The following is a 27164-nucleotide window of genomic DNA, read 5'->3' on the forward strand; positions in this document are numbered from 1 at the left end:
AGAGGGATGAATATTCGTACTTTTAGTCCTCAATATTCCCTTCTATTGGACAAAAACTGGGGAAGTTTCTCAACCTCGACCTCCATCTCATTATAATGAGACTATGTCTTCAAAGAGGTCCCTCGGCGTAAACAAATGAAATTATATAACAGATTTCATTAGGCTATTAATAAAAGATCTGTGTCTAGAATTAGTTAGGGTCCTCTTGGGGTCAACCAAAGCTCCTCATAAATGTAAGGGTATTCAAACAGGAGGTGATGTATTCAGTACTGATGTTAGCAGGATTGTTTTTAAACCCGCTTGGCCAATTTTCATGAAAATTGGTGAAAAACAAAAGGAAAGAAAAGCAGGAAGGGTAAATTCTTTAGAGGTTTGCACACACTGTTCCTTCTTGCCAGGGTTTAAACTATTTGTGTCTGTCAGAGCAGTCCTGGAGGCTCTTCTGAACCGCTCTCAAACTGGGAGGGGCAAGGGGGGGGGCTTTTAAAATCAACACAGAATTGGGCAAGTGTGGGAAGAGCCAAGATCAATCCAAATATCTAAGAAAAAAAAACAACTAGAAGGTAACAGGTTTAGCACAGGGAAGCTGGAGTCTAATTTTAAACCATTTGTTTGGTTATAAACAGAAACGGGACCACAAGTAACAGAATACTGAAAAACTGACACTTTTAACCTTCCTCTAACAGTCCAACACTGGACAAAGAAGCCAGAGCCCATAAGTGAGTGATGATCACTTGAAAACAGGTCTGGGGGGCACAAAGTGCACAAATGAGGGATATTTCAAAATAAAACTTCCTTTATTGTTTTGAAAGCAATTTAGATAGTTGCCAACTGCTAACTATAAACAAAGAAAACACTTTTTTTAAAAGAACATCCAACTTAACACCACAAGTTTGTTTAACTAATTAGAGTTTTGCGACTCGTAGCTGCAGACTTACTTATGCTAATTAAAACCACATGAACTAACCCAGTAGGTGGGTTTTTCAAAGTCAACTTTAGTGTTTTTCGGCGTAACAAACACCAGGTTAGAGGAGCATTAAGCACAACAGCACCAACCACTGAAGAAGTGGATTCATGAATAAGACTGTTGGACTACGTGGTCGTGGTTTGTGTTACATTTGGAGATGGAGGTACCGGAAGAGTCTTGTAGTCAAACTTCAACTTCAAAGCTTCATATAAAGTCATGTTTTGTAATCTTGGATTTTCTGCCACTGGACTTTGGGAATATAAAAAATTAGCATTTTTGCAAAAACATTGTAAACGATCACCAAAATTGATGGCAAAAATCCCCTTTTTCTTACATTTTTACACAATTGTGATTATTTAATATTCACCCTCTCAGTACTGTTAAAGGATTTATCAAAACATGATTGGCACAACGATTAAGGAACCCATTTCAGAACTAGTAATAAACAGACAATATCTGAATTGGGGAACAGTCGTCAGCAGAATGATGTGACGTTGTGATAAACACACATTTATCCTTCATGTTGAACATGCCAACTGCTTGGACTGATGTTTTTTTCAAAGCAAAATCAAGCCCTTTGGGTTCATGACAGCATTTTTTCGTCGTCACTGCAGCCTGGCAGAACTTTGAGGCAACTACAAGCTGTGATCATCGTGACATAGTTCATCTGTCTCTTAATCCTTTGGGAATTGATCACTCTGGAGGCTGTAGAACATAATAACCCAGTAAGGCAACAACGAAGACATCCCACGGAGTAAAAAAAAAAAACAACAAAAAAACAGAGCAGGCTTTTTTTAAGTGACTGTGGTGACAATAAGAGAGCAGAAATAGAAAAGGAATATGTGGGAAACTGAAAGAAACTTATCATACTGTGCTTGTATGTATGGCAGCAATTAAAGCACAGCACTGTAGCACTCAAGGCTCATCTTTTTTTTAATTTTTTTTCCCATCGTGATTATACAAAGTAATATACTTCAGTAAATCCAGGAGAGGAAATGCAACAGCCACAATGAAGCCCTTCTCAGGTTTTCACTCTTTTCTGACCGACTTGGCCCCCAAAATTGCTTGCATAATCAAATAACCCAGTTTTACCGCCTTGCCTCCAACAGTAAACAACGCTGCCATGGTTCGGGTTTGGGTTGTCAATACAAGGAGTGGCTTGTTGTGACGCAGCATTGTGAAAAATTTGAGATCCACAATGGCTAGAAAATATGCAGGATCTTTAAGAGGCAACTGTACTTCTGGAGATCGTAGGAGCCGTTGCCAACAGATTGACTTGCCAACAGATTGACGGATTGACTTCAGCGATTTTAGGAGTCTTTGTCCAGTTTGATGGGGGATAACAAGAGGTAGCAGAAGGGAAACAGCTGTGGGGATTTAGCTGATGAAATTTCAATGGTAGGTGCTTTTCTTCCAATGTGAAAAGGTGATAAAAATCAGCGTGGGGGAACAATATGGGATTATTTTGTCAAAACATGGGCTTAGCCTTTGTAGTGCAAGGATAAAAAGCTTTCGCGAAACTAACAGGGTGCCTGGAGTGTTGGTTTTTTGATCAATACCACTAGTGTCTGAGCATAAGCCAACATATCTTTGCACCTAATTAAAAACACTTCAGTGGGCCAATTACAAACCAACCTTTGTATTTCCCATGCAAATCCACCCTCATCAATTGGCTTTCTACCTGAAAGGCCAGCATGCATGCATTAACTCTGTTAATGAGGCTGGCTCACCACTGAGTTCAAGGAGAACCTGTTCTGTGGTTGTCAGGGGCAGCTGGTGGGAGGACCCCAATCACCCATCTTGAGAAATTTTGAAGCATCAGCTTATATCCCACCATTGTGGTTCCACTCTCCACTCAAGAGGGTATGGCCTCATTTCAGACCTGATGCCAAATACCATTCCTCTTTGTCTGGACAATGCTACAAGCTCTCGAGTTTGTTTCTATACGGCTTTGCTTACCTAACACATACCAACTCACACATACTGGGCTAGTAAAAGATCTTGTTCCGGAAAATGACAAGAACCCTTTAATTGTCAGAACATTAGGTACAGTGTCTTCTAAGGGATTCACCCTTTTGATATACAGCGACGACTGGCATCGTATAAAATGGCAGAGGGACAGGTCAGGCGTCAATCCACTGGAAGAAGACCACCCAAGGCGCCTTTAGTTGGCTGACAGAGTCGTCTGATTGTCTGTCCAGCAGACACATTCTACATTCCTATGCAAGCAGCTCTCTGCATTTAATTTTCAAAAAGCGTGCTTAAATGTATCATATTGGAGCTACTTGTCATGGAGGGAAGCCAAAGTTGGCCCAGACAGGGAAGACTTTTTATCTACCACGTCTCATTAATTTCCAGATTTTACGTCTGTTGCCAATTATCTATATCCAGACATTCGTAATGGAAATCATATGGCTGCACATAATGGCGTGGTTCTCATGTCCCGGCCTCCCAAAGCAGCTGCTGTATTTGAATATGACATGTGAGACGAGTGTATTTTCTCCCTTGGTTTTATCGTTGAGCCTTCGTGCAAAGTGAGGCCAACTAGCACGAATGTAAAACTTCAGGTTTCATTGGACGGCCAACCTCCTAAGGTGATGGTTAACATTCCCAGTACTACTTGAAACTCGAGCTGACATACAGTACGTCCTGGTGCCTCAGCAGACGGCTAGTTTGCGTTCCCACTCCCCCAGTTGGCACCTGGCCCCTTCGCTACATGCCACCGACAGTCAGTAATGCTCCAACTGTCAACCACCATGCCTTTTAGCCTGTGACCTCTCACCTGCACATCGGGAGTCCCTGGTTTCCAAACACCTCCAACAGACAGTAAATCTCAACCATTTTACTGTAGCAGATCCCTCGTAGAGACTATCGCAGCAAGGGGTTGCTTGTTAGAAATATTAGCTGGAGGACTTTGAAAGCTGATACAGTATGTTTACTAGTAATAAAAGAGAGCTAAGGGAAAAAGGTGGAGGTCCTCCTTCCTTTAAATTTCTGCTCAACAGGGGATTGTTGGGATTCGCCCCATGATAATGTGAGATCTTGACCTGACACAGCGTCTGGACCTGAAAGATTAAGTCATGATTTACCGCTAAATAAAGTCAAATGAACTGCATCTTCAAGGATGAAATAATTTCACGCTTTAAAAAGGTTATTTTCTTTTCAATTTGGCATTGATGCAGCTGATGTCAATGTTGCAGAGTGAAGGTCAAGATTAGCTGTGAGGGCAACAATGACTTAAGCATGTGTTGAAACTTCTGCAGCCCATTCTGAAACCCAGAGACTGTTTTCACATTCTTTATCCTCATGTGCTCAATGAAGTGGCATTTAAGTTGTAAAATATGTCCAAGAAAGGAAAAAGAATCTGTGCCGTGATAAGTACGGCTCAGTCAATTTAAAACCTCAAACATGAACGGTTATTCTACAATTACTTTACGATTCAAGCCAGATGCCAAAGGAAAACAAACAAACAAATGTGAAAAGAAGCTGTTTTTTTGGTGATATTTGAATGACTTTCAGTTGAAATAGTCTTTAAATTAAGTGATAATCTTCCAATATGTTGCAAAGAATAATTAGGGAAAGTTATCCTACAAAATTTCTAACCCAAAACTCTTTTTATGCCATATTCATTGTATATATTCTCACCATCTGCTAGATGCTCAGCTCATGAGCATACTGTTAAAAAAGTTTAAATATCAGCAGATGTGACATCATCCAGAGATTACTTACCATACCTTTTAAGAAATCAATGAACACAAAGATCCTCAAACATTTCACACACTGTTGAGCTTTCATGTAGGAAAGTGTCCAGGCTGCAGCTCGGGCGCTTACATGGACCACTTAGGCTGTATTTTCACTGCCAGCCCTAATTCAATTTCTAGCATATCCAATCAGAATCTGATCGTTGCGGGTGGTCAGATGCGATCTGTGTGTCTTTGCCAACGGTCCTTAATCCTTGTACTTGCTCCAGCAGTTTACCCGTGTAGGATGTATACAAACCAAAATTAAACATGGAGAAATTGTTTCACAGCTGTTGCGAATGGATATGTAGAGGTGTTAGAATAAAAGTGGCTGAGGCTGAGTTGGCCCCTGTGTGCATTTCAGGGAGCCGTTTCTGCTGGGATGTTAGCACAGCCTGGATGCATAATCCAGGCAGGTTAACTGTTAGATAACAGCCAGTTTAAGCTGCCAAATGGAAGAATCCCCTCGCCACTTGCACCACTTTGTTACAAGATGTTATTGTGTTGTATTGGGAGTGTAAAACAAATTGAGCAACCGGACCTCTGAGACGGACCTGTCCAAATGCAATTGAAAGCACATTAGAAACCACCTCCGTTTGTGATTTGAACCTGTCTGAAGACAGTCTGGATGCGCTCAACAAAGTTTATTGCTGGTAGTTTGAACATAGCCTGAGCAATATCACGCATCACTTGGTTCACAGTCGATTGCAGCATGTCTGTGTACGTCACTGTGGACGGCTTTGACAGACCTCTGATTCACCACGAATGCCATGGATAACAGAGCATCCCTGAATTCACCTCACAGGCTTCATTGTTTTCCACCCTGTGCAACATGATGCTAACGCCCAGCTTTAATGTAAAACAGAGGCAGGAAGCAGATCCGGATTAGCAAAGAATTAACCTGCTGATACAAAGAAAAGCTTCCCACTTTGCTTCTGGCTACCTGTCACCGCCGGACCACAGATACAATTTCCTGTCTCAGCCTTGTGTACGCATCTCTGGGTGGTCATCATGTCTATTTCACAGTCAAAATGTTTATGAAAGGACATAAAAAAGACAAGTTTTTTTAATGAGCAGTTAAACCTCATGCTAAAGAAGAAAAGAAATAGCAATCTTGAGGGTTTTTACGGATTTGTGTAGTCGAGGCGTCCACCTTGTAGAATAGCTTGTTGGACGTGTTCATAACCATGATGAAAAACTATAAAACCACATAGTTTAGATAATAATAATTCAGTTAAAAGGTTATCACTTAAGTGCAAGAATGTACATTCAAGCACGCACAGACTATTTCTCAGATTTATTGACATGCGGGCACTCCCACAAAATGCCTTTCAACAGTGGGACATAAACCTTGTGTGTAAGAACAGCGTCAGTTCTGTGAGTTAGGGCTGATGATTAGAGGCAGTAATGAATCATGAAAGGGAACTGGTGTATCCGCTCCCCGACGGCTGGTTTCTGATCTCCACACCACTTTCCCTCTGGGCTGTGGTCCGGGTTGCTCATACTGGAGAGCGCTCATTAACCCAAAGGCATTATTTTAATCAGTGTCTCCGACAGGCTCTGTGTGCAAAAATCTACATTAACCTCCACAAAAATAAGTGCAGGGCCCTCTCACTTTTAAACAAACATCTTTTCTGTGTTCACATACCCACTGTTTATATGTGTAAGTTAATTTTGGATTGAACATGGAGGATTGCCAGAACAGCACGAGACTGTTGATGAGGTGTAATGATCCTGATCACAAACACAGACCACTGCACAACCTGTCAACCGAGGGGATAAATGAGGCGGGTTTTCTGACCCAACTCCTCGCAAAATGCCATTGCGGTAACAGCTGAGTCAACCTCTGGTACAGTAGCAGAACCAATGAGCGGTGTAATTTGTCCAACTAGCGTCTCCATCATATGATACGAAACACTCACGTGTCAAATAAAAGCCAAAAATGTTTAGCCTTTGCGGTCTGAAATACCCGACTGTGTTTTTACTGAACACAGCGATCACACATTCACATTTCTGGTGGAAAAAGAAGGGAGTCCACGGACTAATTACTTCTGCTAGTTGGAGTTGGTAGTTTGTACACCTGGAGTCCAGGTTATGGAAAGGGCAGCGCCAACCCATGGTTGCAGCCTCAGGCACCTGTCTACCATGTTTTTTGAACTCTTGGAGAGGCTGTACTGGAAAATCCATTTCCCTTTAGGGATTAGTAAAGTATTTTGAATAAAATGAGTTTGGAACTGAGGTTTGGAGACACTTCAATTGACATTTTAAGTATCTTGTTCATAAGAAGCATCTGCTGATATTCCCTGAACCACGCCATGAGAAAGAAATCTCATGACATACAGTACAGTACAATCAAAAGTAAGTGGGTCTTTGGAGATCAAAGACTCTTTTCCAAGTGTGGAGGCACCCATCAGTTCACAGTTGAACTGTCTATAAATGAAGATGGATTAGTAGCTTGCTTACTGATATCAGAAGTGGGTGCTGAGACAAGATGATGCCAAAAGGTACAACACATTATCCTCAGTGAGGCTGAACAAAACCTACAGTAACAGTTAAAGGCTTGAAAACATCCCTGGAATGTCAAACATCTCTGCTCCTGAGTCTGCCATACATAAATCACGAGCATGCAGGTTGAATACAGCATGATACGACGAGGAAGTGCTCCAACAAAAACATTGCTGCACGGCAGAGGTTTGCCAAAGTGCACCTTGGCAATCCAAAGTGGTGCTTGGAAAATGCTTCGCAGAGTGATGAAACAAAAATTGAATTATGTGTACTGAATACTTAGCACTGCGTATGGGAAGAAAAAAAGAAAAAAAAGAAAATTACAATCTTAAATCTGAGCAATGAGGTATGGTGACAGGGGTCTCATGGTTTTGGCAATAATTGCCTGCCACCATTGAGGGGAAGATTAGTCCCTAGGTTTACTAAAATATCTGACAGGTTAATGTCAGTGTGGTCGTCCTCCAGTCGGAGCCCAGTAGAAGTCGAGTGATGCAACAGGACTACGGCCCTCAAATTTTAGACTTGTTTAACCATTTCTCTTATCATATTGGCACCAACAATTGTTGGTCTATTAGTATGTTACGATGCTAACAAGTATGGGTTGCCTAGGTTAAACTTCAAATAAGATCATAGGTTAGGATGCTGGGACCATCTGCTTAGGTCTAGGTCTCGACCTTCAGTCCCCCTTTAGTTGTTTTAAAGGGTCTAGGCCTGCAATTACGCATGGGTGGATCAAGCCTGGCGTGCTAGGCGACAGAGCAACAGACAGAAAAGTTTGCTTGGCTGTAGCAAGAGCAAGAGCCTGACCAAGTGGCATCCTCTGGTTGCTCAGCAGACTTCAGCCAGAGGTGAAAACGGATGCTTCAGGCTCATTTGTTGAGCTTTGCTCTGAAACCCTTCCAAGCCAACCGAAAACCTGCTGAAACAGTCTCATAGTACAGTTAACACCGCAATGCGCCAATAATGATCATATTCTGTTGGTTCTTTATTCACAGTTACAAGTCAAGTTCACCAAAGGTGTTAAATAGCTGAAGTGACAGTGTAAACTTAGACTATCAAAGAACCAAACACTTAATTGGGCGGCAGTAGCTCAGGTGGTAGAGCGGGTCGTCCAATGATCGGAAGGTTGGCTCCGTCCCAGTTGCTGTCGTAGTGTCCTTGGGCAAGACACCCTACCCACCTTGCCCCGTGTGAATGCGTATGAATGTTTGGTGGTGGTCGGAGGGGCCGTTTGGCGCAATATGGCAGCCACGCTTCTGTCAGTCTGCCCAAAGGGCAGCTGTGGCTACAAAAACGTAGCTTACCACCACCGGTGAGAATGTGTATGAATGAATAATGGTCTAAGTGTAGCACTTTGAGATTCATTGAATGTAAAGTGCATTACAAGTTAAATTCATTATTATTATTAATTATGCTTCATAAAATTTTACTCGATGAGCTCCATAGAAAATTCACTCCCTGTACAATTATCAAGCGTGTAAAGTCTGTCTATGGCAATCTAAATAGTTTTTTGAACCAGGCTATAAATGTAAGTATAGAGATGGAAATGAATTTGCTTCTGGACCCCAGTCCCTGGTGGCCAGTCGAAGTTCTACAATTTTCTTTCCCCTTCAATTTGCCTCAGCAAGATACGGACACATATGCAGAGCATAATGGCAGGTTTTCTGAGTGAAAGGGTACTGCTTTACGACTGCATTTCTATTAACAATCGCGTATTTGATCTGGGTAGCCATTGTCCACGTTGTGTTAAAGTATTCATAGGGAAAGATGAAGATAAAAACTGCCTCCTGGATAGAAGTTTTCATAGCGAAGCAGTGGCGGCGCCTTGGATGAATCACGCATTATAAAATGGTTGAAAGGCTTCGTTAAATTCCTAAGTAAGTACAGCTTTTCGAAAGAGCTAAAATTTCATTTTATGAGTGAAAAACAATCACTTTCAGTTTTATTACTGTATAATGAGACCGAATCTATGATAGTACCACTCCAAAATTTTATCCGCAAGTTGTTTGATTTCTTAATTTCTCTTTGAAATGTGTGTACTGTTAGCATATCAGCCTCATTCTGCCTCAGAAAATACATCAAACCGCCCTGAAACACCCCAGAATAAATGTGGAGCGAACAAGAGACAATTTGAAACAACAGAAGGGGGATAATTATCTTTTATCACACTAGGAATCCTGAAATAGATTAGCTGTCAGGAAAGGCCTGAGTTTATTATCCGAGGCACGGCAGTGAAAAAGCACCACTTGAGAGTTTATTATTTGGGTTAGCTGCATTTTACACTGTTTACTATGCGGTTTTAATTGCGGTCCTGCAGCATTTGCCTCCAGAAAACAAGAGTAAGCAGACTGAAAGGGAGAGGAATGTTAAAGACTGCAACTTTCTAGCAAGACCAGGGGCTTCGCCGGGAGATGTCCTTGGATTGAGTTTCCACTGCGACATGAACATATTCAACCCTCTATGATCTACAGTGCTGCTTCGTTTTCTTGGATTAATTTGCCGCAGCTCATGTTAATGAGCAGCTCACATCTGGGAGCAACACATCCCAGTTTAAGACCAACATTTATCCACATCGAACAGATGGCAAACCACCTGCACCCTCCGCCGCCATTTTCCCATCATCAGTCATCTTCTACAACTCTTCATTCATCAACTCTGGCTCCTTCAGCCTGATCTGAATTTGTCTCCTGGCAAGGACTTACAGTGTTTGTGTAAGAAATGAACCCCCACCTTGGTCTTTAAGAGTCTCCGTACATCTGGTGCTCAACCACGCCAAACTCCTTTCAAGAGATTGCAATGAATTCGGACTGAAAAACAAAAGCTGCATCCACTCCCTGACGTGCTAAATCATGGGCGGAATGCAAACTCGCACCTGATGTTGGCTCGCGCCGCTTGAACAAACAGCCGCCTCTCAGCTGGTTACCCGCTGCTCTTTTCTCATAAATTTCCCCTAATGTGTCAATTACAGAAATGTAAAAAAAACACACATCTACTTTATCATAAGATAAGAAGTCATTAAAATGAAGTGTGGAGCTTGCTAAAGGATTAATCTGGGAGGTCGGCCTCCATTTATGATCTTGCCTGCAGCAGGAGACACTTACAGTCAGTAAGATAGAAGTAATTTAACCCTGACTTAGGAAAGGACCTTAGCTTCTTCCAGGATTATTGACTCACACATTAAAAGAGCTTCTTGGATGGAAACACTGAGGAGAAGAATGACTACGGAGTGGTCAAAACCAAAGATCAGACAGGTTTTTCCTTCTTTTAAGAAGGTATGAGTTTTAGGTTCTTTCCAAGATGACTGGCATAATAAACAGCTCAAAGAAGTTGGCAGAGGTGGACAGAGTACTCGACCCCAGTACTTGAGTAAGAGTACAAATACTACTGGTCAAAATTTACTCCGTTACAAGTAAAAGTAGCTCAGTCAAAATATTACTCGAGTAAGAGTAGAAAAGTACTTGCTTTTAAAGGTACTTAAGTATCCAAAAGTAAATGCTTTTAAATTTACTTTAAGTAAAAGTAAGAGTAAGAGTAAATTTCTTATTTTCCACATCAGTAAATTACTATATTTTTTCTAAATTAATTTAAGGGTCTTTTAACTCTTGTTTCTGAGAATTAACTCTTTGAAACCAGCTGCACTGATGTGCTGCTTTTAGAACCACAATGTTATATAAAACCTGCAGAAACACCAAAAACAAATCAAATGAATGGGATCATAAGAGGACAGCAGATGATGATGTGATAGGTCTCCTCCTTTGACAAAAACAGCTTGTGTCCAATAGGATTTTAGGGAAGAAGAAAGAAGAGCAGACCTGAAAGTAACGAGTACTTTTCAGCCTTCCTAGAAATTTACTTGAGTAAAAGTAAAAATATTTGTCTTGGAAATGTATTCAAGTAAGAGTAATAAGTACCAAAGAAATCTAATACTCAAGTAAAGTACAAATCCTCTGGATATGTACTTAAGTACAGTACTCAAGTAAATTTACTCCGTTACTGTCCACCACTGGAAGTTGGACACTGTTCCATATGCTTGAGACGAAATACTGACAGGGAAATGGGTTGGGAAAAAGTATGGCACAAATCTAGACCTTGGAAGACCAAAAGACAACAGCAACTCACTAATGGACAGCTGAAAGCTGACTGATGGACAACCTCAGCTGCTCTACGCAAACTAATCTGTAGTGAAAGGTGATCAAACCTTTGCTTCAGCATCATTACACAATCCACCCTGACACCAGAGACCTCGGTGAGACGCTCCACCATCCACAAGGACTCACGCAAGTTTAATCGGCCCGTATGCTCTCATTTCAAAAGAGCATCAAACGCTCATTAAATTGTCTTGTCCAAAGCTTTTTTTTTTTAAAAGGAAAAAAAAAACAAGAAAATCTAATCCAGAGGGAGTAACAATGCCCACTGGTCTGCAGACCACAGGGTTGGCTGATTAAATATTAACTATGAACAGATTTGGGGGTATTCCTGACAAGCTGTGCCACCTCCTGCCGAGGCCTGACTTCTGGCTGACACACAGCAGGACCAAGAGTGGATAAGGATGGTGTACAAGTGGGGATTCAAGGCCTCGGGTGTGTGAGGGGGGGAAAAAAGAGACAAAACTAAACAAAGTTGCTCAAAATCCACAAGTTAAGCCATATAAACCCCTGTAAGTATGCAGCCCCTTCCTCGGCTTGATTACCAGCTGTTTGTCTACATGCACACTCAACACACGGCTTCAGGGCTGAATTATTAAGACGTTTCTTCTTACCTTCAAAGGAAAGGAAGACTCTTGGCACAGGTTGAGGGAGGCTGGAGACCCCGCTGAAGAGGAGCCAGGGAGCCAGGAGGGAAAAAAGCATAGCTGACACCAGAGGTGGCCCGGCCGACCCCTCCGGTCTGCCCATAGCTGCACCACCTAGGAACCGCAACCACTCGCTGCTGCCTGTTGGAGGGGGATCAGAGACAATGATGCATTCTGAGTAAAGGTTTCCAGTAGAGCAGAGTCACCGTGGTTGTTTTTTCTGTTTAACGTCACCAAGATGGTACCAATCATAACACCAGTCACCTGTTTTAATGCGACACAGTCATGAGTTCTGAATTGTGCTAATTGCTTGACCTTCATTCTTAATTTGTGCTTCTTTGGAACACAAGGCGTTTTATGTATAATTAAGTTCAGTTATGTAATTTTATTCTTCTGATTGGCAGACCTCCGAAGAACTGTCCTTACCAATATTTTTACTAAAGAGAAAAAAGGAAATTATAAAAAGTGCCGTCAGATGTAATGTGTCATTGTCGAGCATTCAAAGATGACAAAAGTTTCTACTTAACTCCCAACTTTAGAAATGATATGCTAATGTACTGGCTTTGTCTGTTCCTGCTGACAGGCTAGCTTTGGTTTTAATTAGAGATAAAGCCCGTCCAATTAAATGTGCTGCATCCCGACTGACGAGGTGAAGCCCACTGCTCAGTTGTGTCTGTGTCCATGGAGATGGCGGCTAAGAAAAGCAAGGTGGACGTTAAGAGCTATTTTGATAATGAAGACACGATGAAAATGTGTCGTCTTGAGTGGCAGGGCTGTTTCTAGCTTTTTTGGGGCCCTAGACAAGAATCTTTTTGGTGGGCCCTATTTTGTAAAAAAAAGGGATGGAGGAGGTAAGACTTGGTATATATTAGTGGAGATCCCATTAATGTACCCCACTTTAAGAGGAAAACCAGTTACATTAAGTTAAAGTTCTACTTCAACTAGCAAAACAAACTTAGGGTAGGTTAGTTTAAGCCAGCTAAGGCGAATTTGTACCCAAATGACAAGGTCAACCTTGAGGGAAATAAAAAAACCTCTCTCCATTTGTAGTTCACTGTAAGGAATGCGAATAATGCCTCAGATACGTGCTGTACTGTGGGGTTGCCGCCCAAAAAACATTCAGAAAAGACTTTCAGAGGATGATTGTTTGCAGGTGTAGACATAGTTTTGCATCTAAAAATGTTACATTATTGAAACAAAGTATCACTACTGTAGCTTTTCACTTTGAGTAATTTTGTTTCTTCCACTCTCGCTCAACACTCCAACCCTGACAAACATCTGGCAGCTGAATGCTCAACTTCACCGAACTGACAGCCGTTAACTAAGTTTGTGCACAATTAAGGCTGAACATGTGGGCTTTAGTGGTTAAAGCAAAGGTTTATTGTTGAAAATATAATTCTGCTGTAAAAATAGCGTTAACTTTGAGCAATTTATGTCTTTGGTAGAAATTTTAACATTTGTTCATATTAAAATAATATTGATTAGTTTACCATCACACAGTAGTCAGATTATAAAGGAAAACTTTATACCGGAAACTCAAATTTAATCAAAATTGACTAATTACATGAATGTTGTGGAAAAAGCAGCTTTAACCTAAATATCTCCAGATCTTTGACCTTATCCCTTCGTTTTGATATGGTATCTGTTGGTATGAAGATAATTGCGTTAACAAAAAGGTACTGCAGTCTTTATAATACAACATAAGACTGAACATAAAAATTGTCCAAGGAATGCTCATTTATAAAGGAAAAAAGTGCACAAACCACAATAAATAAAAACCCAGATGAGAACACGACACGTCACTTAAATCCCATCACTTACGGTATCCTTGCAAGTGTATCCCTCTTAAATATGCATGAGGTAAATGTGCACAAAAGAGCTGCTGGAGAGGCACTCCTCTTGTTCTCTTTAAATAACAGGACAAGAGCCGCTCAATTATTGATGGATGCAGGTAGCGTCCTGTCTGTCGGGCGTCAACTCCCACAATGCAAAAAAAAACTCCTGCTGGAGAAAGACTTTTAACCACTCAAACTGACTGTTACACCACCTGTGTTGTGGAATACCAGAGCACAAGTGACCTGTTTGCCTGCAAATATATATATATTTTTGTTTTCACAGGAGGTCTGGAGGTCTGATCTTATGGCTTATTGATGTGCAATGAAAAATTGATGGGTAGAGATAAGAAAGATACATGTTGCTATGAAAATGCCCGTTTGTGGTTTAGCACTGAAAAATATTGAAATGGCGTTATTTGGTTGATGGAATCTGATGTCCTGCTGAGGAGGAATTCTAGCGTTCAGGTGCATGAGGATAACACATGGAAAACTGAAGAAGACTGAGATCTTTTTGGCTGCGCTTGAAAGCAGTAAAACAGCGTGGGGCATTTCCAGACGGTCCCAGCCGGTGCACTGCAGCCCCGCTCCTGCTGCATCATCCACGCAAACCCTCACACACACACACACAAACACACACACACACAAACACATCCGCCCTTCCTCCATGGCTGAAGTCCCGTCCTGGGCTTTTGTTTTGTTCTGGCTTTTGTCCCCATCTTTTAAAGCTCCATGCCAAGGTTTCTGTCTTCATTCCAATTCAATGGGAGTGATTAGGGCTGTTTTCAGCCTTCAAAAGGAAAATGCATGTCACTTGCAAGTCTTTCATGTTGCGGTGAAATGGTGCGATTGACCCTTTAAAGCCAGTGTAAATGACAAAAGAACTACTAGTCCTTTGGAGGCAGCCAAGTTGGATTTCATTCCTACCTGATAGTTATTAATACGATTTCTATTGCATTCATTAATATTTAGTCACAAGCCCCTTACTTAATATCAGATTTTACGCATAACCAAATTCAATCAAATGTTTTGATTCTGCTGAATTTTTATACCCAGCTAACAATTTGTGGTTCCGTGAATGTTCTGGGAACATTTTGTTTTGGGTTGTGGGGATGTTATCTGAAGGTTAAGAGTTTTGTTGTCATGCAAAGTTTTCCTGGCATAAATGTAACGTTCGTATTTGGTTGCATGAAACGCTCCCTGAACATTTTCTTAATGTTATCCTAATGTCTGCATCGTGCACTCAATCAGCAGCGCTCGACGGGTGGCGCTCCTGATGTATGTTCGCCATACTGTACCATAAACAACCGGACAAAGTCTTGCTGCTCGCTACACAGATTAATCACGCACATTGAAACTGTACAATTTCTTGGCTAGCACTAAGTTATGTAGCTGCAATTTGTTCTCCAACTTTTGACATATGCAACCAACGCCTCAGTTCAGCAACGCTTGATGTCACACGATTCAAAGTGAATAGACAGCAACTCTCAGGACGCTTTCATTGCACACATGGGAGCATACGTTTATCCAACCACTGCAGAATGTTGCAATCTTCATGTCGCTATCGCATTCACTTTACAGCCAGGCTGAAGGAAGGGGAACTTCGAGCTGAGATAAAAGTGTTTTTATCGTAGAATAGACTTTTAATCCTCCCACAATGGTGAAATATACAAGAGCAGCAACGACGGAGACACAAGACCTCAGCACTCAAAAGAGGAAAGTACAAACAAGATATTAACGACAAATATGTGATAAGTTACAGGAATGTGCATCTAGATATACTTAATATTTACAGATTGCGTTCTGATGGTGAGGTATCAGCGTCATGTGTGGGAGAAGCACATTTAGTTTAAAAATTGCAAATATATTAGCTAACATTATACTATGCTAACATAGCATTAGAAGAATCAAATACTAACTCTTTTTCACATAATTCGCCTTCCTCATTATTGAAACAATGGTAAAGATAACTTTAAAGATCTACTTAACTGTAACTTGACCAACAATATTAGCTAGTTTTACTTCAGAGCGAGCTCAGTATCGCAATTTATTGATAAACCAACTTTCATTGAGTTATGCCGAAAGGGTGAGCTATTAACGGGAAAGAAGATGGTGATGTCACCTGCATGTATCTTTTGTCGTTGACCATAAATTGGTGCAAATTACCCTTCAAATATGCGTTAATACCAAAAGACCTTCAACAAATACTGTACTAACTGCAGCTAAAATAATTTGATAAATCCAGCCTGGTCCCCCCACCCCGCTGTTTTTCACCTTCCGATGCGACTGACACAAATAATGACACAAAATTGGCTGATGTAAAGTAACAATGATAATTTAGCATCAGAGAAGTCGAGTACCTGGAGGACAAATCCAATTTACAAGTTGTGCATAGTTCTAAAATGTAAAACTGCCTTTTAAAACCTTAGTTTATAGCAAAAAACCCCAACTACTTAGTGTAAAAAACAAGTCAGGACTTCACAAACACCTTATTATCATTATTCCTGTTTTTGCTTTTTTCCTGGAATTTATAAGGCTAGTCTTAAATATTTCCATAATTAAGTCCAGCCCCAGAGCAGTCATGCCCTTTCACTATGGCTACTGGTGAGCATGCAGCCCAGACAGACTGTAAACTATTGGAGTCTCACTTAATGATGCCAAAAAAAAGTATCTGGGAATCCTGGAGTCCGTGGCCAATGAGGAAAGCATTTTCTTATATCTTCGATGAGGTGACCCCTTGAACCGTGGGGCACCATGCTTGCTCGCAGGGATGGTGATCACCCACGGAGGGGCTTTGCCATGGAAATGTTAGTCTCACAGCTGCTAAACTCATCGTCAAGGAAGTCTGTGTCATCCCAGAATGTCAGGTTTAGACACTTTTGTTTCACCATGATGAAAGGCATGACTGACCCCTGCTAACGCTCTTCCTCACCCTCCGTAAAAAGGTGGGACTGCCAATAAAAAGGTGCATTTCCGTTTGAACAGAAATGATAAATGCTCCAATTAATTTTGTTCGGCACTTCAGCCCAGAAATTCCTTGGCTTAGTCTGGCAGGAATCCCTGCAGCAGCAATTAAATGTCCCCCAACAAAGGACGGCCGGTGCAGTGCTGTGCTTCCAGTCGGTGGTGTCATGATCATTGTGTTTATTGTGCTCATTCTTGGGCTGGCGGCCTAATGAATTTTAAATTCTATCGTTCAAGAAAAAAAACGATAAAAATGAATAAAATGAAGAAAAAAAATCATCACTTTACCAGCAAATCGCATTTCCCGTACTTTACAAACTAAATCTGCGTTTAAGCTCCCATCTGGTTCTGGTAGTACTTTTAAAATATTCAGTCCCAACAAATGGGGGGGAGATTGTCCTCCCATCTGTACTGAGTTTTGTTTTAACTGGAACTCATGCCTAACTGGAGACGAAGACTTGGCCACGGTAAACAAGTTGCTGTGTGTCCCGGCTGGAGCAGGACGGCGTGCGTGTTCATACCACACCCTGCCAGTCAGTTGTCGGCAGCTCCGTTACAAGCACACGTTCCTTCACACACATGACAAGCAGGAGCAGCTAAGGGGTATATATTACAACTACTTCAGCTCCGGACCAGCGGGTTAGATGACATGTGAGTGTTTTGACAGAGATGACCTCCTTAACACTTTCAGATGAGAGGAGAAACTTTTTAATCAGTAGAGAAGGACCACTGTGACAAAGTCATGACTCACTGTGGAAAATCAGAAATAGACATGTAAAAGCATGTGAGGAAAATAAAACACTGGCTGAGGAGAACTGATTCTTTTTTCCTCATTTCTGATTGGTTTGGACTTGGCACCTGTTATCTTGGCACCCACCAACTCCTCTTTGCATCCCGCTGTTGGAGCTGCACCGCTGCAGGGAATGACAGTACAGAGCAGCAGGAAAAGTGCCCTCAGAGCCAGGGTCACATCCCAACCTGGGACAGGACTCACCTTCCAGGAGCTTCCCTTCAGCGCCGGTCCCAGATGAAGGAGAAGGCAGATCCACTCAGACACAGAACCCTGGATCTCGTCCCGTCACCTTGTTTTCAGTCTCCTCCAGTCTCACCAGGGAGGGAAAAATGCAGCTATTCCATATAAGTGCTCAGAGAGCAGGCTTGACTGAGAGAGAGAGAGCACAGGAGTGAGGAGAGAGGAGAGGAAAAAGGGAGGAGAACGAAAAGACAGAGCGAGCTGGTGTCCTGTTACATACTCTCCACTGAAGCCCCCCCCTCCTCCTCCTCCTTCTCTTCTTCCTCCCCACCCCTCCCTTCCACCATCGTCCTCCCTCCCTCCGTTAACTAGACAGCAAACAGATCACTTTAACAGCTCAAAGCATCAGAGAGACGAAGAGACTCGCACCCCACACACGGAGAGGGTGAAGCCCGAAAGGTCAGACACATTCATCACTCGCACTGCTTTTAATCTGTGAGATGATCAAATGGCAAAAAATATTCGGCTTTTGTCAGAAATCTCAGAATTTAGAATTATATTTTGATTTCCATGTCTTCAGAAGGTTCACCACAATAATAAATCTTCTTCTCTTCGAGTCCGTTGCAGTCTCACAATAATAAATAACCCTGAAAGTATCTCCAACAATTTCTAACAAAGGCCAATTTGAATAATGGTAACTTCGTACAGACATCGATGTTTACTGCACTGCTGATACACTATTTCTCCTTTCAGACACACGCACAACTGTCCTGTTACACATCCTCCACTGACAGCTTCATCAGCTAACAAAGGAGCGTTTATTCAGGGGTCAGATGTGGTCGTTGGTGGCTCCTACACGTCCAGGGTTTCCTGAGAGGTCCAAGTTTGAATCCTGCAGGAATCTTGTCATCTGCTTGTGTTTATCCACGGACATCGCTTGTTGACCTGCAAACCAAATGTTATTCCCATCAACCTTGGCTTTTTCTTGGGGCCCATTCCATTTGTACTTGGAAGTTAACGGCTAAATTTACTGTTTATAACAGTTCTGGCTTATGTTATTGACTTTTTGTCCGATTTGCCCGTGGTACTGTTCTCTTTTTACAAGTGCACATGTTGCTACGCTAATTGTATGTTCTGTTTGTTATGAATTAGTAGTGCTTTAGGCAGAAATGACTTTAAGGTAAACATCCACTTCAGCCCAGATGGGGTTCTTTTCTTCAGTTTACAAACCTGTTAGCAGAAGTGTTCACTCAAGTGACATCACTGGCGTCAACGGTGAAGTGTAACTGGTATTCCTGAAGAACTCCAGTACAGTGAGTGTTTGACCTTGTCTATGTTCAGCTCGTGAAACAAGCATGACTTCTAAATCAAGAATGTTGTAGAAGGTCCATGTAGTGAAGAGACAAGTGTGTGAATCCACCCAGGTAGAGCTGATGACGGCACTGCATCAGGGAAAAGGCTGAAGACTTGGAAAATCCTTCTTTTAAACATTTCTTGGTACGAGTGGCCTTTATTCAAAGTAGGTGGGTAGGAAATGGAAAGGAAACGTTATTATCAAACGGTTCTTCTTTTCTAACATTTAATTCTTTTCCAAACTTCTTCCAAACTACTTGACTTCTGGGTGGTGAATAAAGATAAAGCAGATAATAATAAGTCTTATTTTAAAGATACTGTGGCTTTTGGTGCCGTTACGTGCACAAAGAGACCTCTCTGATCGATTTTGGATTGGTCTGGAAGGGTTTGGGGACGAAGGTCTGCATTGCAGGTATCGTTACCTCCAGTTGAAGACTAATATATCTGAGGATTATTTTTTAAGTAGGAGCATCTGACGTTAGAATTTTTGGACAGATTTGACAAAAATGAGTATTCTGCATTAACTTGGGTTGGAAAATGTCGGTCCTTGCCAACATGGCGCTTTAGAGTAAGACACTCTCCAGGAAACCTCAGTGGGTTTGCCCAGTTCATTTTATACTGTTGATGGTTCAACCTGACAAACTTCTGTAAGGGAGAAGTTTGATTGGCTGTTTCTTGTTATGAGCATAAGCATCAGCAAGGGAAAACCCAAGGGAGTGTTAGACTCAGCCACTACCAAGCGTTGCACCTACTGCTTTCTGCATTATATAATAAATATTCTGATATTGGTCCAGCAGTTGTCGTTAGTTCATGGTATGCTGCCATTTTAGCAACCATGCTATGGCATAACTTGGAAGCAGTTCATGCAACCGCTGTGCCAAGCTTCCGCTGCAGTGGCCAATTTCATTATGGGATACAGTATGTGGGGTTGAGGGGTCGGTTTTACACTGGAACATTTTCTGGAAGTAGGAAACCATCCAGTTTTTTTCTTTAATACTGTAAAAACTATGCAATTGCTGAAATAGTACATATCAGTGTAGTAAGAAAATGATCACAAACCTTTTTGGAGCATGCGTCTTATTTAAAAAGTGAGTCATTATTCTTTTTTTTTTGCTAATGCATTCTTCCTTGAAACAATGAGTGCATCTTTGATAACTGTGGCCTCGAAGGACCGATTTCAAGATCAGAATACATCGCCAAATAATAACACAGGATATTATTTATCCATTGTGGTCAACAGAAGCACATGTTTTCTGGTGAAAGAGGCAAGTCAAACCAGAAGCATGCAAACTCCATTAGCAAAAGGAGATATCATGTTCGACCTTCTCTCAAAACCAGAGAAAAAGAAAAAATAAATTACAGTTAACACACACTGGTGCTTTGAATGAGCTCATTTGGGGAACGCTTGCTCAGCACGTGGAGCTAAAGAATGCCATGTTGAGTAAGTAAACCATGCCAAACCTGCATAGACACGGATGCTTATCCCAATACAAATTCTGTAGCTTCAGCAGAAGCACAAACCAGAGGAGTCAGGAGTCTAGGAAGCTTGGCTGCATGAATGATCGCTGAAATCTGTATTACCATGTGTCACTAGCAAAATGGATTTGATTGATCTACAAGATGAGCTCCACAGAGATGTTGAGATCCATTTGCATTTTGTTCTCCCAGAGTGTGCGTGTCACATGTCACATCACTGCAACGCAGAGTCTAGATGTCAAGGATTTTACATCGATGAACATTAGATTGAGGGAACACTCCGCACCCCCTTCGTCGCAGACACGGATGAGAAAAGAAGGGGGGCCTGGCTCTTTAATAAAAGTGTCTAGGGGAAAGAAAAAGTAAAATAGGAGGAGGAGAAAGGAGGGGATCACTGGTGACTCAGACAGGAGGAAATAATTACCCCTCACTTTCACAATGGAGCCTGATTTACGCCTCTCCAATTAAAGTGTCAGGATGGCTCACTAAAGCGATGCAGGTTTGTCATTGGTCCGTGAAGACTCAATTGCATGGTCTTTGTAAGTAGTGAAGAAAAAAAAAAAGGAAAAAGGTGGGCGAGCACAAAAGTGAGATGAGGCGTATCCCTTAAAATCCCTTCGAGTGGGGCACGGCAGTAAATTAACTTTGTGAGAGCTGTGAACAAAACAAGAGTCAGGTGTGGCGGCTGCCATGAGGGATGATTACACGGGACTCCAGGAAGTGATCACGTACGAGTTATATCCTTTTTGCCCAAAAGGTCAGCTGTGCAGTATTCAGTGGGTCGGGTCACATCAGTTGCAGGTGAAGGTTGTGTTGAGTTCGTATGGTTGTGTTGAGTTCTGGGCATTTAAAAAAAAAAAAGCTGCTCTCACTTAATCTCTTGCCCGTGCACACACTCCAGATGTTGCACATTTGTCTCATTGAAGCTTAGCTAACCAAGGTCAGCGGAGGCCTCCGAAGACGTTCACCATAATCACACGGAGACATGCAGTTGTGGCCAAAAGTTTTGGCATTGATAACAAATTTCAGCTTCTGCAGATTTTGTTGCTTAAGTATTCTTAGATCATTCTGTTCACCTGTTTCCACAGCATGCTGGAGAACATTTATACACATAGGGCCCGATTTACTAAAGGTTTGCATGTGTAAAAACGTGTGCAAACTTGACAGCACCCGCAAACCAAAGTGCCAGCTGATCTACTAACAGCGTGCAAAGAGGACTGCGTCTCTCAAATGCGCAAAATAGCACACGCAATCCATTTAGTACTTTTGCCCTGATGAATAATCAATATGGGGCGTACCCGCCAGAAATCGCTAAATACTGGGAGGGAAAGATGCAAATTGGTCCATTTACCACGCGCAATGAGATTTACCAAGCCTGAAAGTTTTTGCGTGGATTGTGATTGCGTCTGTATTTAATACGTTCGAAAGGAAGGTGCTAATCTCAACATGCAAAAGGAGAAATATTTTATTTGAATGTTAAATCGAGTATTATTCAGCAAAAGGTTGCCACAGGAGGCACATTCATTTTTTTATTTGTGATAATAAATAAATCACGTGTTTTCATGGAGAAAAAAGTGTTTCTCATTGTGCGCCTATACTTGTTCTGCAGTTGTCATACCCCGGTGTTGTGCCGTATTCAGCACCCCTGCTGTGAAAAGCACCCCCTCGTCTGACAAAAATGATATTCTCATTCCGTGTCATGTTCTGTTTAGCGTCCAGTTTTGTGTTAATGATTCATGTTTAAATGCGCTCATGGATTCGGGTAAAAAAAAAAAAAAAATCGGGTAAATGGTTATTGATGTCATTCAAGTTGTTTATTTCTAGTAGGATAAGCCCCTTGAGTTGTAACAACTCGTTTACGAGGGGGTCCTACACAAAAAACATCAAGACATAACACAATTCAGCACAATACAGTGAAAGGAGACAAGACAATACAATACAATACAGACAGGGAAACAAAACAAAAACAAACAATCAAACAAAACAAAAAAAAAAACAAAAAAAAAAACAAGACAGACATATACAAAAATCACTTCGACAAGATTGCAACCAGAGTTTGAACAAATATTAAATAAGAAAAAATAAAAAATATAAAAAAATATTTAAAAAAAAATATGAAAAGAAATATGGTGACAGAGTTAATGAAAGCAGGAGCAGGGTGTTTCAAGGTAGGTGGATAGGACTTGATTAAAACAGATTAATGATTGCGATGATCTGATAACTACAGGTAGATGGTTCCAGTCGTTTGGGCCTTTGAACTTGAATGCTTTTGTACCCACTGATTTCCTATTGTGAGGCACTGCAAAGTAAGGATAAATAGATTGCCTGGTTTGATAATTAGATGTAAGTTGTAAAAAATACTGTTTTAAATAAGGCGGGTAATCATAATGAATACATTTAAATATAAATTGAAACCAGTGTGTCTGTCGTCGAATATGAAGAGAGGGGAAGTGAAGAGACTGGTACATTGAACAATGGTGAGTATGATAAGGACAGTCCAGTATAAATCTGCAGATTCTATTGTACACTTTGTTAAGAGGAGCTAAAACACATTTAGAAGAGGAAAAGTAAACAACATCACAATAATCAAATATCGGAAGGATCAGTTGCACAACCAGTCTCTTTCTAACACGATTTGTGAAACATTTTCTGGATCTATGTAACATGTTCATTCGACAATTCACTTTCCGTACAATACTTTCAATATGTGATTTAAATGACAAGGTGGGATCCATCCATACACCAAGATATTTAAATTTATCGACCTTCTGCAGAAATGTGCCATCTTTACAGAATATAGACATTGAACTTGATATAGATTTCAATTTCAAGTTGGAACCAAAGATCATAGTGACAGATTTATTTTTGTTAAGAAGTAATTTGTTGCACGAGAGCCAGTCTTCAAGTCTATTAAAGTCAGATTGAAGAATGGCCTGCACTTCCAGTGGGTCAGATTTTGATGTATAGATGACCGTGTCATCAGCATACAGTTGTACGGAAGAATTATTGAAGATGCATGGTAAATCATTAACATATATAGAAAACAGAAGGGGTCCCAAGGTGGAACCTTGTGGCACTCCTCTTTCCTGGATCAGACAATCAGAAAATTTGCCATCTAAAACAACACATTGTTTTCTATTGTGAAGAAACGCACTAAACCACAGAATTGCATTTTTAGATAGACCTATATTGTACAGTTTATCTAATAACAAATACCGGTCAACAAAATCAAACGCTTTGGTTAGGTCAATAAATATTGCACCAGTGACTTCACCATTGCCTGCAGCAGTGAAGATGTCATTTGTTATTTTCAGCAATGCAGTGGTTGTTGAATGATTGGATCTGAAGCCAGATTGAGCAGGTGATAGAATATTATTAATCTTGAGATAATCTGTGAGTTGAGAATGGACCAGTTTTTCAAAGATTTTTGCAATTGAACAAATAATAGATATGGGTCTATAATTATTACAGTCAAGAATATCACCAGCTTTGTGGAGCGGTGTGATTCGTGCCAGTTTCCAGATGATAGGTAATTCATTTGATGAAAATGAAAGATTGAACAGATCCGCGAGAGGATACATAAGAACATTGGCAGCTAATTTAATATATCTATTTTCTAGTCCATCAAGTCCAGCGCTACTATTACCATTGGATTCTTTAATAGCATTCAGTACTTCGGTTGGCATGATTTTTCTGAATGAAAAAGATGAACTGACAGCAGGTGAAGTGCTGCCAAACCATTCATTGGTTTTCGAGACAGGAAGAAGAGTAGAACAGACAGAAGAAAAATGCTGATTAAATGCTTGGGCAACGGATAAAGCATCATGCAAAATATTACCATCAATTCTTAGTTTGTTACTTATATGCTTTTCTTTATCATTTGTAATTGATTTCATCTTCCGCCAAAATTGTTTTGGATTTTTGAATTCAGAGTTCAAACATTCATTATAATAATTAGACTTGGCATTACGAGTTTTAATTTTACTCTGATTTCTAAGTTGTCTGTACACTTCCCAGTCAGCATTATTTCTCGATTTCCGATAAACCGACCATGCTTTGTCTCTCTGCCTGAAGAGACTAATAAGTTCTGGGGTAATCCAGGGAAGATGTTGACCTCTGACCTTGATCATCTTCCACGGAGCATGTTTATCCAGCACTTCGTTATATTCAGTGAAAAAATAGTCCCAGGCATCCTGAACGTTGGGTATCAACTGAAAACGGTCCCAATTTATATTAATTAAATCGTTACAAAATAATTCTGGATCCATTTTCCTGTGTTGCCTGATCTTGATCAGCTTTGGTGGTGATTTGGGGAGCTTAATTTTCCATATACAGTAAATGATCGAGTGATCGCTAAAGCAGTCTGACATAACTCCAGATTTAATAATCCTGTCAGGATGTGAGACCAATATCCAGTCCAGTAGAGAATTTGTTTTTTTGGTGACCCGTGTTGGTTCATTTATTAGCTGGGTAAGATTTATGCCAATGAATTTCCTTTTAATTGTGTCGGATGACTTATCTAGCCAATTTCTATTGAAATCACCCAGTAAAATGAGTTCATTCATGGCAGATATGGATGTTATAGTTGAAATCAAATTTTTGAAAGAGTCCACTGGAGAAGAGGGTGGTCTATATATACTACCTATGTGTAAACTCTTATTAGTATGTAAAACAATTTTAACAAAAACCGACTCAAAACCCTGTGGAGCAATAGAGGGAGTAATAAGTTCAGATACCATGTCGACGGAAACATAAATAGCCACCCCTCCATGCCTAGTGAGTCTATCTGCCCTATATAATAAATAATTTGTTATGCTGATTTCGTTATCAGAGATGTCACTGTTCAGAAATGTTTCAGAAAGTGTAATGATACTTGGTTTGTGCAAATAAACCCACGCACGCAGTAAATCAATCTTAGGTACAAGACTTCTAATATTTAAGTGAATCACTTTTAATCCTTTAATATCATCCATTGTATTTTTTGATGCTATCAATGCCGTCACCAAACAAAATAATTAACACTAAAATGAGGTTGCAGTAAGTCAAAACACACATAAAACACACACAAAACATACACTCACAACAAAAAACAAAAAAATAAAAAGACAAATCAATAGAGGATGCCCAAGCTTTAACCCAGGTAGCATCAGGTTCCATGGGTTCTATAGCCCAGGGCATACCAGTAAAGATTCACTATGGACTCAAAATGCTCTGTCTGCTTACAGAGAAAGGGAGAGAAGAGAAAGAAGAGAAAAAAAAAAAAAAATACACACTCCCATGTTCATACATAATCGTAGCCTGCAGAGAAAAACATAAACAAAAACCAAACAAACAAAGAACTACAATATCTGCAGTGAGAAAAAGAGAATAAAAAAATAATTATGCACAGGCAGCATCATGGCCTACCCATTACAACCACGAGGTCCTCTCACAAACGTCTATAGGGGAAGTGACGCATTTGTTCTGCGACAGTCAGAAGTAAACAAACAACAATGTGGAAGACAAATGCCTCCCGATCAACACAACAGCCAGTATATAAACACAAATATAGCAAAGCATCACTAATAGTCCCCATTTAAAGCAAAAACTAAAACAAAAGAAGAGAAGATGAGAAGAAGATTCAGAAGAAGAGTCAATCAGCCACTGTTGTCCACCAACTCAAGCCACCGGCACGATACAGGTTAGCAGCTGAAGGCTAACCCAGCGCTAACCTACACGGGGCCAGCAAGCTTCAACCACTAACACATACTATCAGGAGAGTTCGGTGCTGATATTAGGGCAGCCCTTGCCATCTTAGGACAATTAAAGCGCTGTTCTTTGCCATCAGTGGAGACACACAATGTGCATGGATATCTGACAAAGTACTTGATCTTACGTTCACGGAGCTCACGTTTGATGCCGGCGAAGCTCTTGTGTCGTCTTGCCAAGTCGGCGCTGAGATCCGGATTGAAGTAGATGCGGGACCCGTTGAATTCCACTTTCCTTTTCTCCCTGGCCAGTCGGATGATTTTCATCTTGTCTTGAAAGTTGAGCATCTTCAGTATAATGGGCCTGGTTCCAAGCCTGCTTACTGTGTTGTCTTCCATAATATTTGTAAATATATAACATAAAATCCTAAGTATGTGTTTGTGTGAGTGTGTATATATAAATATATTGAAGTGTCAGTGTGTTGTTTTTTTTCTTGGTCTACTTATCATTGAATATACGAGGGGGTGCTTTTCACGGCAGGGGTGCTGAATACTGCACAACAATTTGCCTCTTCCACTAATATCTCTATAACTCCAACTCGTCAAATTTCATTTTGCGCTTGCAACTATATCCTGCTTTCCATCCACTCTCCATGGCGCAAAGTTTGCGCCGCAAACCGTAAGACACGCAACACCTCATTTAAATACTGCTGTTTGCACCTGTTATCAATTGCGCACGCAATCTTAGTTGATCACCCGCAAAACACACAACAACAGCACGCGCAAACTTTTTCAGTGCACACGCAATTTAGTACTCTTTATTTAGGATCTTAGTAAATCGGGCCCATAGTATATGTTTTTAATGCTTTTAAAAG

At 40.9% G+C, this 27164-nt stretch overlaps 1 protein-coding gene across 1 annotated transcript in view; it reads right to left on the reverse strand.

Moving 5' to 3' along the window:
* Positions 1-17997, reverse strand: part of sema3c (sema domain, immunoglobulin domain (Ig), short basic domain, secreted, (semaphorin) 3C) — a 60687-nt gene extending 42690 nt beyond the window's left edge. Inside the window, exons 1-2 of the mRNA XM_061715312.1 lie at positions 17795-17997; positions 11972-12145 (exon numbers count right to left, since the gene is read on the reverse strand). Of these exons, the coding sequence (XP_061571296.1) occupies positions 11972-12107 (136 nt within the window). The 5' untranslated portion in view covers positions 12108-12145; positions 17795-17997. The remainder of the gene's footprint in view (positions 1-11971; positions 12146-17794) is intronic.
* Positions 17998-27164: the final 9167 nt, after the last annotated feature.

The sequence above is a fragment of the Cololabis saira genome, chromosome 23 (assembly GCF_033807715.1).
Source record: "Cololabis saira isolate AMF1-May2022 chromosome 23, fColSai1.1, whole genome shotgun sequence".
Taxonomy (NCBI): Eukaryota; Metazoa; Chordata; class Actinopteri; order Beloniformes; family Belonidae; genus Cololabis; species Cololabis saira.